We start from the raw sequence: 17393 nt of genomic DNA on the forward strand, positions 1-17393 counted from the left end.
GTATGCACTATTTGGAAATGTACTTAGTATTTATACACTGCAGTTTGTATCTGCTCTTCCTAACACAGAACGTACTGCACGCTCACTTGGCTGATAGATTTTAGTGGTGTATATTATAGGAAATAATGATCCAGTGTCTTCAGAAGTCAATTTGACTTTTGGAGGAAGGCCACGACTTTAAGGTTCGTAGGGATAAATGGTGTCAGAAAAGGATATTTTACCTTCTGAGAATCTCAGAGTGCTTTACAAATTTAGTGTTACACTATCTTTCTCAGGTAAATAACTTTTAAAGCAGATTCTGTAGTTTTCCCAAAATTTTATAAACCCCACCATTCAGGCCCCTGCTTTCAGCTGATTCCTGCTACTTAGCAGTGACACCTCTCCTGGGCTTTGTCAACCCCCCTTTGTCTGGGAGGTACTTTGAATGAATATAAATTCATTCACAATATAAATATGTCTTGCTTGGTTAAGCTTTATTATTTCTCAGAAGGAGCTGCCATTTTGGGTTTGGTTTTTCTTTTTTTTTTGCGGGGGGGGTGGGGTGGGGTGTTAGTGTGGGTGGCAGAAGCCCATTACTGTGCCTTGAAAAATACAGCTCCCCTAAAGAAAAGAAAAAGAAGGGAAAAGGAGGAAGAAGAGGAGGAAAAATAAAAATAAAAGAAAAAAAAAGGAAAAGGCAAAAAGAAAAAAGGGAATAAAGGAAAAAAGAAAGAAAAAGAGAAAGGAAAGAGAAAAAAACAGAAAAAGAAAAAAATTAAAAATAAAAAGAAAGAGGAAAAAGAAAAATAAAAGAGAGAAGAGGAGAAGAGAAGACAAGAGAAGAGAAGAGAAGAGAAGAGAGAGAAGAGAAGAGAAGAGAAGAGAAGAGAAGAGAAGAGAAGAGAAGAGAAGAGAAGAGAAGAGAAGAGAAGAGAAGAGAAGAGAAGAGAAGAGAAGAGAAGAGAAGAGAAGAGAAGAGAAGAGAAGAGAAGAGAAGAGAAGAGAAGAGAAGAGAAGAGGAGCTCAGCCCACTCGGAGTCACCCGGCGGTTTCAGCCGAGCAGGAGCAGGCGGGAGAAGCCGCGTCCCGCCGAGCCGAGGGGCGCTGGGGCGACGGATCCCCTCGCTGGTGGCGTGTCCCTGCGGGGTCCGAGGCGGCGAGGGGAGGGGGTTCAGGCCGCCCCTTCTCACCTGCGGGCGGGCCCAGGTGCGCGGCAGCGGCCCCGCGAGGAGCCGCGGAAGCGCGGAGCGGTGCGCGCTGCTGCTGCTGGTGCTGCCGCCGCGCTCCGCCGCAGCGGTGAGGAGAGGGAGGGGGCTGCTGCCGGGAGCGGGGCCCGAGGGGGACGGACGGAGTGCGAAAGAAGGCAGAGAGAGAGGGAGGGAGGGAGAGAGGGAAGGAGGGAGAGAGGAGGCGGGGGAAGGAGGGAAGGAGGGAGGGAATCGGCGATCCGGCGCAGCTTCCCCACTCTCACTCTCTCCGCGGCTGCAACTCCTCAACTCTGCCCGTTCTTTGCCTGGACATGTCTTAAGAAAGTTGGATTTCTCCCTCCCTTTCGTCTTCTTTTATTTTTTCTTCTTTTTTTTTTTTTTCTTTTTTTTTCTTTTTCATTTTTCTTCTCCCCTTCCCCGTCTATTTTTCCTTCCCACCCTCGTTCCAGTCGGAATCAGCGGATGGGTGGGAGCCGACATGCCGCGCTGTGGCGATGGGGACGGGCTCCGCGCTCGCTGCGCGCCGGGGCCGCGCTGAGCGCCGGGGCGGCGGCGCAGGTCGGGCTGTAGAGGTGCGCGGGCAGCGGGGCACCCCTCGCTTCTTCTCGAAAGGAGGAAAAAGAACGGGGGGAGGCGGGGGTCGGAAGCGGGAGGAGATGAACTGAGCTGGAGCGGACTTTGGGAGAAGAGAGCCGAGTCCAGCTGGTCTGGTGAGTTCTTTGTTTAATGAGTTTATTATCAGTGGGGTGCTTAGAGAGGCGATTCCCATGGGAGTTTTGGTGCGTTAGTGGAAATACTCAGGTTTTCGTTACAACCCGTAGTTTATGACTGTGTGGTATATGTATGTTTCTGTATATGTGTGTGTGTATATATATATATATATATGCATACCGACTTTCTCCGACGCTACGCGTACCCGGGGGCTGAGGGCACCCCCACCTCCGTGGAGAGAGCCGGTTTCCCGACCCCTACTCCCCCCTCGCAGCCGGAGCCGGGCTCGGCGCCGCTGGCTACCGGCTCTGCCCCGCTCCGCTCGCCCAGCCCGGCCGCCGCCGCGCTCGCCCGTCCGCTGTGGCGCGGCGCCCCCTGCCCGCCCGCCGCCGAACTGCGGCCCCCGCCGGTACCGGGGCCGGTGCCGGGACCGGACCTGGGGGAAGTAGCGAACCCGAAAGCCGGCTCTTTCTGCAGGGGTCGGTTTTCTTCTGATCTGCAGCCCCGGGCTTCGCTTACAAACATCCCCCCCCCGCGCGGCTGGCTTTATATATTTATGTGGCTAATAAAAGACGTGGCGGGGCTAATGCGCCCCCGCCGGCTTCTCCCGCCTGCAGCCCGGCTTCGCCGTGAGCCCGCTGGGTCGGGCTTCCCCCGGCAAAACGTTTGATCGTTATTAAGCGTGATTACTTATTAATGAGCCGGGGAATCCTCCCAGGGCTGCTTCGGAGTATTTAATCTTTAACGTTGGGCTGGCTGACAAGGCATCCATCCCTCCAGCGCGACTCCTGCGGGGCGCTTCCCGAGGTAGCCCGTACCTTTCCCGAGGTAGCCCGTACTCCCTCCCCCGCCTGTCCCCGGTCCCCGCTGCGTTTCCCGGCGCCGAGCCCCGGCGCTGCTCCTTAAAGCGGCGGCAGGGAGCCGCGGTAGCCGCCAGTGGGTTTTGGCTTCTGCTGGGGGGAGGGACCTCCCTCCGGCACGGCCGTTAAGCGGCAGCTCGCCCAGCCCCACCGAGCCCAGGAGGCGCCAGTGGCGACCGCGGGGCTAGTCCCGGGTCCCCGCCGCTGCCCGGACGGCAGAGCCCCCCCCCCCCCATCCGCGGACCGCCCGTTCCCCTGCGGTCTGACGCTCTCCCCCGCCACCCCCCCTAGATATTCCCTGCTTTCGGAAGTTTCCGAGCAGCCTTTTGGAGGGAGGACATCGCCACACGCCTCCCCACACCGACATCCCCTCACACCCCCGCCCCGGCCGGGCTGGAGCGGGTCGAGCGCGGCGGAGATTGGAATTCCCCCACCCCGGCTCCGCTGGCCTCCCCGCCGTGAGCGCCGGGCCACCGGGTAGGAACAGCTTGTGCTGTGGTTCGCCGGGGCGGGGAGGCGGGCCCGGGGCGCGGTGGCCACCGCTCCCTCTACCGCGCCCGCGGAGCGCCGCAGAAACGAGTTCCGGAGGGGCGGCCGTCGAGCGCCGCGGAGGAATACGGCGGCAGGGTAGGGAGGAGGGGGGGCGCGCGGCGGCCCTGAGGGGGCGGAGGGGCACCGGCGAGGCGCGGCGGCCGGCCCGTGAGGAGAAGGGGGAGCGGCGCGGCGGGCGGCGTGCGGGGCTGGCCCCGGCCCCGCCGGCAGCGAGAGGTGAGGTAGCGGGGCGGCGAGTTGGAAGAAGTTTCGGTGGCGGTCGGGACCCCCTTCCCGGGGTAGTTGGAGCGCTGAGGTGAGGCCGCCTCGTGTTGCCGGGGCCGGCGGGAAGGGGCTGCGGAGCGGAGCCGATCCCCTCCGCCGCGGGCCGGGGTGGCTGCCGGCTGTGGCGGGCACTGTCCCACCCCACCTCCGACCCCTTTCCCGGCTCTCCAGAGAGCCGGCCGGAGCTCAGCCGGCCGGTTGCTCCCAAGTTGCTCCCAGGAGGAAGGGGGTGGCGATGATATTTCGCCCCGGAGGCAAGGTGTCTTCGTGGGATGGGCCGCGGCAAACTTAATTCCCCGGGAAGCCGGCAGGGGCGAGAGGCGGCCGGCAACTACCTCGGGGTGACTTTCTTCCTTTGTTTGCGCTTCAACCGTGTCCCTCCTGGCCTTCCCGGCCGGATTCCTCCGAAAAGAGCCGGCAAGGACGCGGATCTCCGGGAGAGAGCATCAGCTTTTTTTTTTTTTTCCTTCTTTACGGCAGTTGAAACAAACTAAAGCTTTGTTGGAAAGGTGCGCTTTTTGATCTCTTGGTGTCAGCGGTAAGTGACAGTGTGCCTTACCGCTGATAGTATCCCCCCTTCCTTGTAAACTTTCTTTTTGGAAACGCATTAATAAATTAAAACCTTCTAACAGCAGGTTTTCCTACGGTTTAAACTGCTTGCGTGCAAGTTGTTCCCAGGCAGTTGCATGGGAAATATTACCTGTATTCTTTTCCCATCCACGCTGTCTTCCTGTAAAAGAAAGGAATGCTGTGTAATAGATGTGTATTTCCCATTTACTTTTCTAACCATGTGGAAATATTCAGCTATTTAGTGAGCAAAATAACTTACTTTAACGCTGAAAACTCTTTCGTTTTTATGTTTTGGTTTTGTTCTCTGAAAAACTAAAAATCTCACTTTCAGGAGACTGGAAGGTGAGCTTTAGTAGTCCTCCCGGTAGTAGGATAGTTTCCTGGTTTTTATAACTTAGTTGCAAAGAACTTTATATGGCTAAGTTATCAGTGCAAATAAGCAAATGTAAAATCCATTTAAACCCTAAAAGATTTATATCTTTTCAGTTTTTTTTTTTAAGTTTAAAACTGAGTTCAAGCTTAGTAAAACTATTTTTTTGTTGGCACAAACTTTAAGGTGCCATGTTATATTTCAATCAAACTCTTTCATTCAGAGGTTGGAGGCCTGCTTTTCCTTGTGCAGCTGCTGAGTTTAGTATTAGATACACTTGTATCTAACTGCCGTACAGATAAATAGTAGAAATTCTCTGGGTGAAACTTTGTTTTACTACAGATTCAGAATCTTTTTAGCATGCTGTTTGAATAAAGCTGGTGCATTTTCCTTTCAACAGCAAAGGTCTCGAAAGCATAAATCAAGGTATCTCATGGGATTAACTCGTAATGCGGAGAATACAAGCATCAAACTTACTGGACTTTATAGTCACAAGTTGAAACTGTTATGTTAATCTCTGCGACAATGTACATTTTTTGAATAATTTACCAGCTTTAGTAAAGTAACGTTACCATACGCTTTTATCATGTGTTAATTTTCTGAATACCAAAACAGACGGACACCTTCCCTCCCAGAAAAGCAGAAGACACTGTTAAGTTTTTTTGCTTGGAAACTTAAGCATGTTGAAACAGCTAAACTTGATTTTTTTTTTTTTTTTTTCCGCATCAGACTACATAAATAATTGCTTTTGAACAATTGAAAGAATAGGTGTAACTGCAGTTAGTACAGCCCACAAAGCCATACGATCTCTCATAGTCTTCTACAATAGGAACCCTGTCATGACAGCTGAGTTACTGCGGTAATAACTTTTCACAGTGCATTTTTGTCAGATGGCATCAGTTATGTGTGCTGATCAACACTGACCTTTAAAGTGGAGATAATGTTTTGATTGGTGGAGACGCTTTAGTGTTACTAACTTAAGTCAAATCAAAGAAGCTGGTGCAGGTACGGAGGGAAATCCCCACTACATTTGCTAAAAGTTAGTGAAAGATTTCAGTAGACAAGCATTGTAGAAACAGCACTAAAGAACCTCTTTTAGTCCTCAAAATGCTCTCTGATGTGTCCCTAGAGCCGTGTGACAGGCCATGCTCACAGACTCTCCTGCTAATGTAAACATGTAGCTTAGTCTTACAGTAGGTCCTTCTGGACTTAACTGGCAGATCTTGTGTGTAGGAAAAGGATAGCAATGGGACTAAGAATCATCATGGCTCAGGCTCTATGGCCTGTTTTAGATTCTTTTTCTATCTGTGACTTTTATTTGATTGCTGGGAGAGGAAATCTCTCAATGTGTGGTGACCGTTGATACGTTGTGTAGAAGATAAGCTTGTTTCGTCTGGTGGGTTTTTTCTTTTTTTTGTGTTGGTTTGCTTGGCGTTGAGATTGCCATTTATAAAATTCTGTATTTTTATGTTTAAAACTTTCAAGTCTCAAAATATAAACTTTGAAGTCTGGATACTGTATGCATACTGCTAAGAGAGTCTTTTATCTGACTGCTATCTTATCCAAATCATCTTCATTTGTAAGTTACCACTTTGAAGTCTGCTAGCCCCAAAACTTTGCTTGTTCTTATACCTTTAATGTGAAGATAGTTCATATTTCTAAGTTGTGTGAGTACTTTTTCCCATATACAAGTTATGTAAACGGTGTTGATGTGTTAATAATTTTGTTAACATTGTAGCTAAGTACTAAAACTGTCTTAGGTATCCCAGTGCTGAGTATGCTTATAAATAAAAGTGACCTGGATGTGCCTATAAATAAAAATTATCCAAATAATAATTTCCCAATAGGAAATCAAATTTTGTTTCAAAGTAGCTTTTCAGAATAAATACGGTGTGCGCTTCTTACAAACCTAGGGCTATAATGTTTTGTTAAGCAAACGGTTGCCTTGTGTGTTGAAAATGGATGCAGAAAATCCTAAACTGGTCATATTCCAAAGATAATAAAAAATTTAGGAGTTCAAAGTGTAGCCTTTGGCTAAAATGTTTCTGAAATTCAGTCATTCTGGCTCGCTGCAGTGAGGCATCTGAGTTTATATCCAACACGTTATCACTTTATCTTAACACTTTAATACTTTCCCTTAGTAGTTAAATGTCTTTACAACTGGCATTGTTTAATACCTTAGATACTTATCAAGATAATAGTATGTTGATTTTTTTGGATAATCCTGGATCAACATTTTTTTAGTTTCCAGTAGCTCTGTAAATTATGACAAGATGGAAAAAGTGTCATGTAACAGAAATGACTAACTTGTTTTTATCTAAGGTGGCTCACTGTTCAGCTGAGAGATGCTCTTAAGCTCCAGGTTGTGATTCAGCAAACCTTAGAAGTTTGGGCTAAGAAATGGATTCTTTTACTGGTAGTTGTGTCATCGTGTGTAATAGACTGCCTTTTGCCAGTTCTGAGCAAGCTCCACGTGAAGTTATTACAGAAAAGCAGCAAAAACTGCTTAAGGTATTATGGCATAGAAAAATATTTATGGTAATGGTAAAACACACATGTTCGACTTTGAATTTTAATGAGGAGTTTGGATATCTTAATGCAGTCTAACGCATCATGGTGTGGTGCACATTGTGTCTCGTGTGCCTGAGATGTGAGGAGCAAATGATAAAAGATACAGACAGGTATAATGTTTTACATAATAATACACCACTTCAGACAGCTTGTTGCCAATCATAAGTATAGGCAGTGAGTTACAGGGTGCCATAGCATCAGAGGTCAAGCTAGGCTTTGGACTTCAGCATAAATTTAAAAAAATAATAAAAAATAATCATAGTGTAACTGAGGAAGAAAAGAGGGGAAGATCTGACCAGATCAGAATAGGAACTGATCATTAAGTAGTTTTTGACAATAGCTTCCAAAATTCAAGCAAGATGGAATAAAAGAATCCGTTTCTGTTGATTGCTTAAAAATGATGTAATAATTCCTTAACATGTCTTTTAGGACAGTCTGATGGCATCTTAAGTTGCTCAGAGTTTTGGAAGTATTGATATCAATTATTTATTTCAGGGTTTGGGTGGTTTTGTTTGGGATGGTTGTTGGGGTTTTTTTTTGGTGGGGGAATTACATTGTTTGTTTATTTGGCAGTATGTTAGGGGGATGAAGCCCTGGAGACCCAAGGGTCTGTTTATTCCCAGGACAAATCACAGCCTGGGAAAAGGAGCAGATAGGGGAGGAATAATATTGTTAACCTGTTGAAATGGTGGCTGTTCCAACCTCACACTCGTTTGCCCTCCCAACCTTTCCTTCATCTAGCTTTAAGACTTTGTAAGTAGTTGTTCCAGCTAGTGACTTACTTTTAAAAGCTCATACACTTTTTATTGTTTGCTCAATCACTTTTTATTGTTTGCTATGGTTATAGCTTTAATCATGTAACTTAATTACTAGATTTGGAAGACAGGTACGCTTTTTTTTTTTTCCCTTCCAAAAGGGTGCTAGCTAAATTTTTATTATTCCTCTCTAATATTTCTTATAGTTTATATGAACCTGAGTCTGAAATTTTTTTCTCTTCTCAGCATCATCGAGTTACTAATGGCTGTGGCTGAATTAGCTTCTTCTGAGGTTTTGGAGTGAACTGTTGACACAAGTAGATTAATTTGCTCAAATGCTTTCTAGTGGGCAGAGGCAGTCCATGGAATTTCAGCCAATGTGATCTTTCATGTATCTACCTAAGCGGGTAGGAATTAGGGGAGAGAGAAATAACTGTAGGAGAAAATGTGAGTGGAGGAAGAAGGCAACATAATGAGATAACTTTTGAGCTGAGACGGACAGAACTAGTGTGAGGATGGTCACTGAGGAGGAGAGGCTGACAGCCAAAGACAGAGTGGGGGCAAACTAGGGCTAAAATGTGGGAATGAAGATCAGGAAGAATGAAGTAAGAATACAGTTAGGATTTGGTGTGATTAGGAATTAGTATGGGTTGTACAGCAGACTGGTCAGGGAAGAAGGAGATGCTAAAGGAGAGGTAAGGGAAAAATATTTAGGATAAATAGGGAAAGGTGAAAGAAAAGAATGTGTACTACTTAACCAAAGCCAGATTGCTTTCTACTTGCTGGAAAGAAATTTTTCCCCCAAGGTTTTGTTGAAAGCTTGGGCTTGTTGAGGAAGCATTCCGAAGCTTTGATTTCTTATTCTGTGAGACTTTGGGAAGTAAAGACTGTTGCTGTCAACTCAGAATAAGAGGGTAGTCCCAAAGGTCTTGTTCCTGAGGTTTCTGCCTTTCTTCCTACAGCAGTCTTGGCTGGATTGGGCACTGGAAATGATACACTGACTTCTTCAAAAGGGGAAGCCAGTGAGAGTGTAACTCCATGTATCTCTCCCTGTCATTTCTAGAGGGTGTTTGAGAAACGTGTCTTAATAGTTTCTCCAGTTATTTTGGTAGATTCATGTTCTTGTAGCTCCCAATACTAATTTGTTTCAGATCTGTTCCGAGAAGAGAATAAAGGAATATGTCTTATTCTTTATTGGTTTTATAACTTAGCGGTGCTTGATAAAAAAGTTTTTTATGGTATGCGCTGCTATCCACTACTCTTACGAGGCTACTCGGAGCTGGAGAGAATACAATACATACAGAATTCTCTGTAATTCTTATAATTCTTGGAACAGGTGCTCATAGGATACTTTGAAGGCAACTCTTGCAGTTTATTTCCACATCGGTGAACATCAGCCAGTTTATAATCGAAGTGAAATGAAGGAAATAAGAATTTTCTATCGGAAGACAATGTCACATATGAAGTAGAGGACTGGAGTGAATGTTCGCTACTCCAGAGTAGTTCAGATCTAGTCTGCTTGCTTATAGCAGACGGCAGTGGTATGTTTTCTCCTACCTGTTGCTTCATAGAGTTGTTCATTTGAAGTTAACTCTGTGTGTTCCCCTCGTGTCAAGGTAGTAATTCCTAGACTTTTGGTCTTGCTGATTCTTGGCATTTTTTTAGGAGTTTTACTTTATCTGAGTTTCTATTACTGTAAATCATGTTGAAACTTTCTGCAAAAAAAGGATATATCCTAGATGTGTAACTTCTAGTTTTCTTAAAAGCGTGAATTCTAAACTAAACATCAAGGTTATTTGAATAATGTTTGAACAGTTGTAACACATCTCTCTCTTGTTTCAGGGTTTCTTTGTAATTGCTGCCATGGGAAGATACTTGACTATGCTGTTGCTGCTGATGCTGCTGGTGCAGCATTTTGGAAACTGTGAAGGAAATCAAAGGCCACACCATGCTCCGCCAATGCAATTTACACAAGCACAGTATAATGCCACTGTGTATGAGAATTCCGCAGCCAAGACTTATGTTGGGCATCCAGTGAAAATGGGCATTTACATTACAAATCCATTATGGGACCTAAGGTACAAAATTATTTCTGGTGACAATGAGAACTTGTTCAAAGCTGAAGAATATGTTCTTGGAAACTTTTGCTTTTTGAGAATACGGACCAAGGGAGGAAACACGGCTATCCTTAACAGAGAGGTGAAAGACCATTATATGCTGACTGTTAAAGCAGTTGAAAAAAATACAAATGCTGAAACGCGCACGAAGGTCAGGATACAGGTACTGGATACAAATGACTTGCGGCCTTTGTTTTCTCCAACATCTTACAGTGTTTCTTTGCCTGAAAACACAGCAATAAGGACGAGCATCGCAAGAGTCAGTGCAACAGATGCAGATATAGGAACAAATGGAGAGTTCTACTATAGCTTTAAAGAAAGAACAGATGTGTTTGCTATACATCCAACTAGTGGGGTGGTAGTTCTAACTGGCAGACTCGACTACTCGGACACTAAGCGTTATGAGATGGAAATTCTTGCTGTGGACCGTGGGCTGAAGCTGTATGGTAGCAGTGGTATAAGCAGTATGGCAAAATTAACTGTGCATGTAGAGCAAGCAAATGAATATGCCCCCGTTATTACAGCTGTTACATTGACTCCATCAGAATTGGACAAAGATCCAACTTACGCAGTTGTAACTGTAGAGGACAATGATCAGGGTTCAAATGGGGAAATAGCATCATTAAATATTGTTGCAGGTGATCCGCTTCAGCAGTTCAAAACAGTGAGGTCTGTTCCAGGAGGTAAAGAATACAGAATAAAAGCCATTAGTCACATTGATTGGGAGAGCCACCCTTTTGGATACAACCTTACCCTTCAAGCTAAAGATAAAGGAAATCCCCCACAGTTTTCTTCTGTAAAAGTTGTTCACGTGACATCACCACAATTTAAGTCTGGTCCTGTCAGATTTGAAAAAGAGATATATAGAGCTGAAATAAGTGAATTTGCCCCTCCGAACACACCTGTGATAATGGTGAAAGCTCTGCCTAGTTACCCACATTTAAAATATGTATTTAAAAATACAGCAGGCAAAGTAAAATTCAATTTAAATACTCACACTGGTCTTATTACCACTTTAGAACCCATAAAAGCACAATATGCGTCCCATTTTGAACTTGAAGTTGCAACAAGTGACAGAAGAGCTTCTGCAAAAGTATTAATTAAGGTACTAGGCATGAACAGCAATCCTCCTGAATTTACTCAGACATCCTATAAAGCCTCCTTCGATGAGAATGTGCCAATAGGTACGAGTGTCATGAGAGTAAGTGCAAAAGACCCTGATGAAGGGGAGAATGGATATGTGACCTATAGCATTGCAAACCTAAATCCTTTGCCATTTGTGATTAACCATTTCAGTGGGATTATTAGTACCGCAGAAGACTTGGATTATGAATTGATGCCAAGGGTTTACAATTTAAGGATTCGAGCTTCTGATTGGGGTATACCATATCGTCGAGAAGTTGAAGTTCCTGTTACTATTATTTTAAATAACCTCAATGATAATATACCTCTGTTTGAGAAAATAAATTGTGAGGGAACAATCCCCAGGGATCTTGGTGTTGGAGAACAAATAACAACTGTATCTGCTATTGATGCTGATGAGCTCCAGTTGGTGAGATACCAGATTGAATCTGGAAATGAACTGGATTTATTTAGCCTAAATCCAAATTCTGGAGTACTTTCACTCAAACAGTCACTAATAGATGGCCTAGGTGCTAAGATGTCTTTTCACAGTTTGAAAATTACAGCTACAGATGGAGAAAACTTTGCAAAACCACTGTATATTAACATAACTGTAGCTACTAGTCGCAAACCAGTCAGCTTGGAATGTGAAGAGACTGGTGTTGCCAAAATGCTTGCAGAGAAACTCTTACAGGCAAATAAATTGCACAGCCGTGGAGAAGTTGAGGATGTTTTCTTTGACACTCACTCTGTGAACCTGCATGCACCTCAGTTTAGAAGTACTCTCCCCAGCAGCATTGAGATAAGAGAAGACCAACCTGTGGGCTCCAGCATACTACTTGTGAATGCTACTGATCTCGATACTGGCTTCAATGGAAAACTGGTGTATGTTATCTCTGGAGGTAACGACGATAGTAGCTTCATTGTTGATATGGAAAGAGGAATGCTGAAAATTTTATCTCCCCTTGACCGAGAAGTAAAAGATAAATATACTCTAAATATTACTGTCTATGATCTTGGAATACCACAGAAGTCTGCCTGGCACCTTTTAGATGTAAAAATTTTGGATGCTAATGACAACCCACCGGAGTTCCTGCAAGACAGCTATTTTGTTGAAGTGAGTGAAAACAAAGAGCCAAACAGTGAAATAATTCAAATTGAAGCTACCGATAAAGATTTGGGGGCTAATGGAGAAGTGAAATACTCTCTTCTCACAGATACAGACAAGTTTACCATTAATGCTGTGACAGGAATTGTGAAAGTTGTAGGGGTTCTGGATCGTGAAGAACAGCACGTCTATTTCTTGAAAATAGAGGCCAGGGACCAACCTACCGAAGAACCTCAATTGTTTTCAACAGTTATTTTGAAAGTGTCTGTAGAAGATGTTAATGACAATCCTCCTAAGTTTATTCCTTCAAATTATCATGTGAAAATTCGAGAAGATCTTCCCGAGGGAACTATTATTACTTGGCTAGAAGCCTATGATCCCGATTTAGGCCAGTCAAGTCAAGTGCGATACAGTCTTTTGGACAGCGGAGATGGCACCTTTGATGTTGACAAACTAAGTGGAGCAATACGTATCGTACAAAGACTGGATTACGAAAAGAAACAACTTTATAACTTGACTGTGCGGGCCAAGGACAAAGGAAAACCCATTTCATTGTCCTCTACGTGTTACGTTGAGGTTGAGATAGTTGATGTGAATGAAAACTTGCACCCTCCACGGTTCTCTATATTTGCAGACAAAGGCTTTATAAAAGAAGATGCGCCTGTTGGCTCCTCAGTAATGACAGTATCTGCTTATGATGAAGACGCAGGACGAGATGGGGAGATTAGATATTCCATCAGAGACGGATCTGGTATAGGAGTTTTTCGCATAGATGAAGAAAAAGGTAAGGTGTTATTTTTATATTCTAAATAAAATCTTATGCCAGCAAAGAGATAAGAGAAGCTGCAGTGTCACGGTTGACATGGATTTTCTTGTTAAGACAAAAAAAGTCACCAGTAACGTGTATAGTTCTATCTACCACTTTTGTGAAATTATATGTATAAGTCTGATAAGTAATTTTTCTCTGTTGTCCTCATTTCTATCCAGCCTACCTAAAGCCATTCTTAGACCTTAAAATCTCTGCCATCTGGCAAAAATAAGAATACTATTGATATAAAATTAAGGCCTGCCTCAAGTGAACAGTGTTGTGTTGTGGAGAGTGGGGCTGTGAAGCTAAGGCAGCAAATTTTCTCTGCAGGGATTTTCATGCTTTTTAACCTTAAGTAATGTCTCTGTTGTTCATTTACTGGAGGTATGCACGAGTGTGATATTGCCATATGTGCTGGTTTTGGTAGTTCTCTTTTAGAGTAGTTACAGGTGCCCATCTATAAGTTAGTATAAGTACCTTCTTCATGGAAAGGCTTCTGTCAAAGAAAGCATGAACGCAGCCTTTAAAAAAAAACACTTGTATAAATGAAGCAGACTGAACTATTGACTTATTTCATTAATAATGCATAAATTGACAAGCAACTGCAAGCATTTTTCTAGTGTTATGCATTCAGAAGAAACATAATTATGGTTTCAATGTGATTCTAGTGCTGACTTCTCACATTTTGGTTGGACACCTGTGTAGCTACCCATTCATTTATATCTCTGATCAAGGTAGAGCATTGATACTGTGCTACCACCCAAGTGCCTTAAATTGAGGAGAAGTCTTGTGCAAAATACAGCTATGGGTTATGTGTAGGCAAATTATGACATGTGTTGATGTCTTACCCAAAAAAACTTGTAACTGGGAATAAAAAATGGCAATCCTATCTGATTCATCCAGTAGCCATTCTGTGTGCTTTGTGTGTTTCCCACAACTGTGAATGTGGGTAACACAGACTCACGAAGTTGCTTTACTCTTCAAGGCTTAGGTGAACAAACTTACTGGCAATAGTTTTTGTTCTGTAGAAAGTTAGTTATTAATTTATGTAGTTTGTGGCTAAAGAACCAACTCCAGAGCTTGAACTGTAGCATTGCTGCTCTTAACTTTGCTTTTAACGAAGCACATAGTTAAGATTATTTTAACGGATTTTCTAAAAACAGAGAATCAAATACTTTCCAAGACATAGTAGTTTCACTTCTAGCTTTTTGGGATGTGTGCAGACTATTCATTTGTACATCGTTAGCATTTCTTTTGATATAAGTACCTTCAAGTTTATCGTGTGTTATAGTATCTTAGAATTAAATATCTAGTTGTCCTACAGAATGAGTCTGTTTGCCAATTTATTGTCCAAGTGATAGATAATAGTAATGAGAATGAAAGTGATGAAATATTTTTGTGTTGACACCAGTATTATGTACATGTGTACCTATTTTATGTGTGTGTGGACAGGTTCATGTATTTTTGTGACACTATTACTGTGGCAGAATTAGTTGTCTGCATGTGTTGCTTCTTTCCTCTTGTGGCACAAAGCCAGTTTGCTTTACTGAAGAATTGATGTGAGTTTTAGTAAGTTCCTTTTAATCTGTCAGGTTTACAAAGTTGGCTGAACCTGGGACAAAACCAGCTTCTATTTAATAATCTTGTCCAGGACAGCGGCTCTGTATTTTCAGGGCTGGGGAAAAGCATTGCCTAAATTCCTATCTGGTATCTAGTGTTTGCAGTTCTTCAGGGATGAAAGTAGAGCGATTTGAGGAGAGGGGTGAAAAGGGATTGCTTGTTTTTAGTTTTAGTGAATGAATTCCCCTTAAGACACTGGTGTGGGGAGGAATGTGTGTATCTGTGTTTGGTGGTTGTGTTTTTCGTTCAAATGTTGATATAAAGGAGCTGAGGAAAGAACATGGACTATCTACAGGCTTGACAATGTAGCTTAAATCCTGTCTTGACATTTTTTATTATCTTTTTTATTTGCTAAGAAGCCATTGGAATTGTTACAGAAGGCACTCTTTATACTGCAGTGTCTGAATATTTGTCGTGTTTTTCAAAATGGACTGGCCTTGATACAGGGAACAGACTGATAATTAGCCAAGAAAGCACATTAAAGAATTTGTGAAAGAGGAGATCTGGCAAGCAACTCAGTTAACTTTTTCAGCTTTCTAAAGGGCTCCTGACTTTACCCTTGAGCTACACATCTCTTGCTGTCTTGGAAAGCATCATACTACACTTTCTGTTCAACGATGGATAAACTGGATTTAGGAAGTTATTTGGAGTCAACACTTAACTATTTGGTGGCTAAGGGGAATCCTTTTGTGCCCTGCTTCTTAGGAATCAAGGACAACAGTCAGAAAGACTAGATGATTAACGATGATAGAAGGATCAAATAGCTAGTTCCATGCATGGAATTTTTGCTGGCTTTCAGGTTCTCTTCTCTGTGTTAATGTTTTGGGTTTTTTTGGGGGGTTTGTTTTGGTTTTGTTTTTATTTTTTTACATTTCAAAAGGTAGGAAATTGTATTAGCATTTGATATTTGTACCCGTAATTCTGGAATTTTCACAAGAGAATTCAATATAACTTTGCCACTAACTTCTGAGCACTTTTTTCTAAGACTTATCTTTATTTTAGGTTCAGTTGGTATTCACAGGTTCCGTTTTCTGCAGTCCTGTCCAAACCCTTAGAAGTAAATTGCTAATGGATCCATACGCCCAAGCTCAGGAGTTGCTTTTATTACTTTGTTGCCTAATTGCTCTGAAGACACAGGAAAAAAAAAAGTACATTAGGGGAGAATTGGATATTCAGTCATTTTTTAGCTTTCATGTGAGTATTCTTTACCCTGAAAAGGCAATGCTGCTCAGGAAAGGAGGGCAAGATGACAGAAGTCTGTAAAATTGCAATAGTTTCTGTACCACCTTCCTCATACCACTTTTTGGTGTTTGCAATGCAAGAAATAGGGCACACAGTTAACAGGTAACCAACCTAAAAGGAAGTATTTTTCACATTAAGTGTAATGAAGTAATGAAACTAATTTCCCCAGGAACTTAGAGATATCGAAAGTATGACTAAAGAAAATAAATGGTACTAATGAGGTTATTTTGAGGTTTGGCCTCATGCTATCTCCAGCTCATAAATTGTTAACTGGAAGCCAAGCGGGTAAGGGAAGGAGATCAGAGGTCATCGCTTAATGTATAGTGATTCAGAACTATAACAGTGCATTGTGACTGTTACTGTACAGAGATAAAATTAAAATGACATAATAAATGGAGACTCTGGGTGTATTATAACAGTATGAAGGGAAAAATGTTAACACGATTTCTGTGCAGTGAATTTATACAACAAAGCAATTTGTTTATCCTTTAGGTATGTGTGTTCAGAAGTTGGAATTTAAGATAGCTTTTTATGTGTGAGCTAGACTGAAGTCTGCAAATTGAGATGATCAACTGGCTATAGAAATTGCCTACTAAAGCAGCTGTAAAGTATTTTCCCAAAGAATTTGATAAGGAGTTGAGCAGATTGGGATGTTTTAATAATAGAAAGCATTGTGTTGATACAGATCCCAGTGTGCCACAAAAAACCCCACATGCACCATCTAAATCCCATTAGCACTGAGCAATAAAAGTGAGATAAATCATGTCAATACCATGCTGCTACTGCCATTTAGAAAAGCTCTAAGGAATGACAGAAGCATTTCTGGAGGAGAACCTAAAGCACAAGCTAGGTTGGGACCAAGGCAATACTGGAACCTCTTTCTTCCTTGTCCCAGTTCCCATCTCAGCAGGCAAGCAGGGAAAAGGAGAATGTCTTTTTGTTTACTTTTTGGTCGTCAAATATAAGAATGGAGCATTTCCATGAAGTATTTACACTCCTCAAAGTTGAAATGAAAGATGGAAGCTCTAGTATGCAAGAACAGTTATTTGAAAGAACTCCCAGTACTTCTTCCAGTTGCATAGGTGAAGAAGGCCATTCAGTGTCACCCACTGGGCTGGATGTTGACACTGGCATGGGAGCACCAGCACACGGTAAGCAAGTTTCCGCACTGTGTTTCAGTTGTAAAAATGAGAACTGTTACTAGTTTTGCTCAGTATCGGTCTTCTCCAGAGATTTTTTTGCCAAGCATATTGCCCCTTTCCTTGAGCTATCAGGGCTTCTAGCTTATTACTACGAGCTGGTTTTTATCTTGTTTCAAGGTTGTCTTTTGGTTTTCTTTCCAGTGTCAAAAATTTAGATAGCCAAGGGAGCTAGCAGACTTTGGGAGTGTAGATGCCCTGGGTCATTCAGCCTAAGAAAGATCTCATCGCAATGAGATCTATAGAAGGTGGGAGCCCATCCTGGAAGGTGATGTTCAGAAACTAGGCAGAGTCATGAATTCCCTGGTGTCTGGTTGTGTCTAACTGGTTGTGTACT

At 43.1% G+C, this 17393-nt stretch overlaps 1 protein-coding gene across 1 annotated transcript in view; it reads left to right on the plus strand.

The window, feature by feature from the left end:
* The first annotated feature begins 1829 nt into the window (after positions 1-1829).
* The window catches only part of FAT1 (FAT atypical cadherin 1), a 110687-nt gene continuing 95123 nt past the window's right edge, over positions 1830-17393 (plus strand). The window contains exons 1-2 of the mRNA XM_074154465.1: positions 1830-1897; positions 9683-12971. Of these exons, the coding sequence (XP_074010566.1) occupies positions 9704-12971 (3268 nt within the window). The 5' untranslated portion in view covers positions 1830-1897; positions 9683-9703. The remainder of the gene's footprint in view (positions 1898-9682; positions 12972-17393) is intronic.

Source organism: Numenius arquata, chromosome 10, assembly GCF_964106895.1.
Source record: "Numenius arquata chromosome 10, bNumArq3.hap1.1, whole genome shotgun sequence".
Lineage (NCBI taxonomy): Eukaryota > Metazoa > Chordata > Aves > Charadriiformes > Scolopacidae > Numenius > Numenius arquata.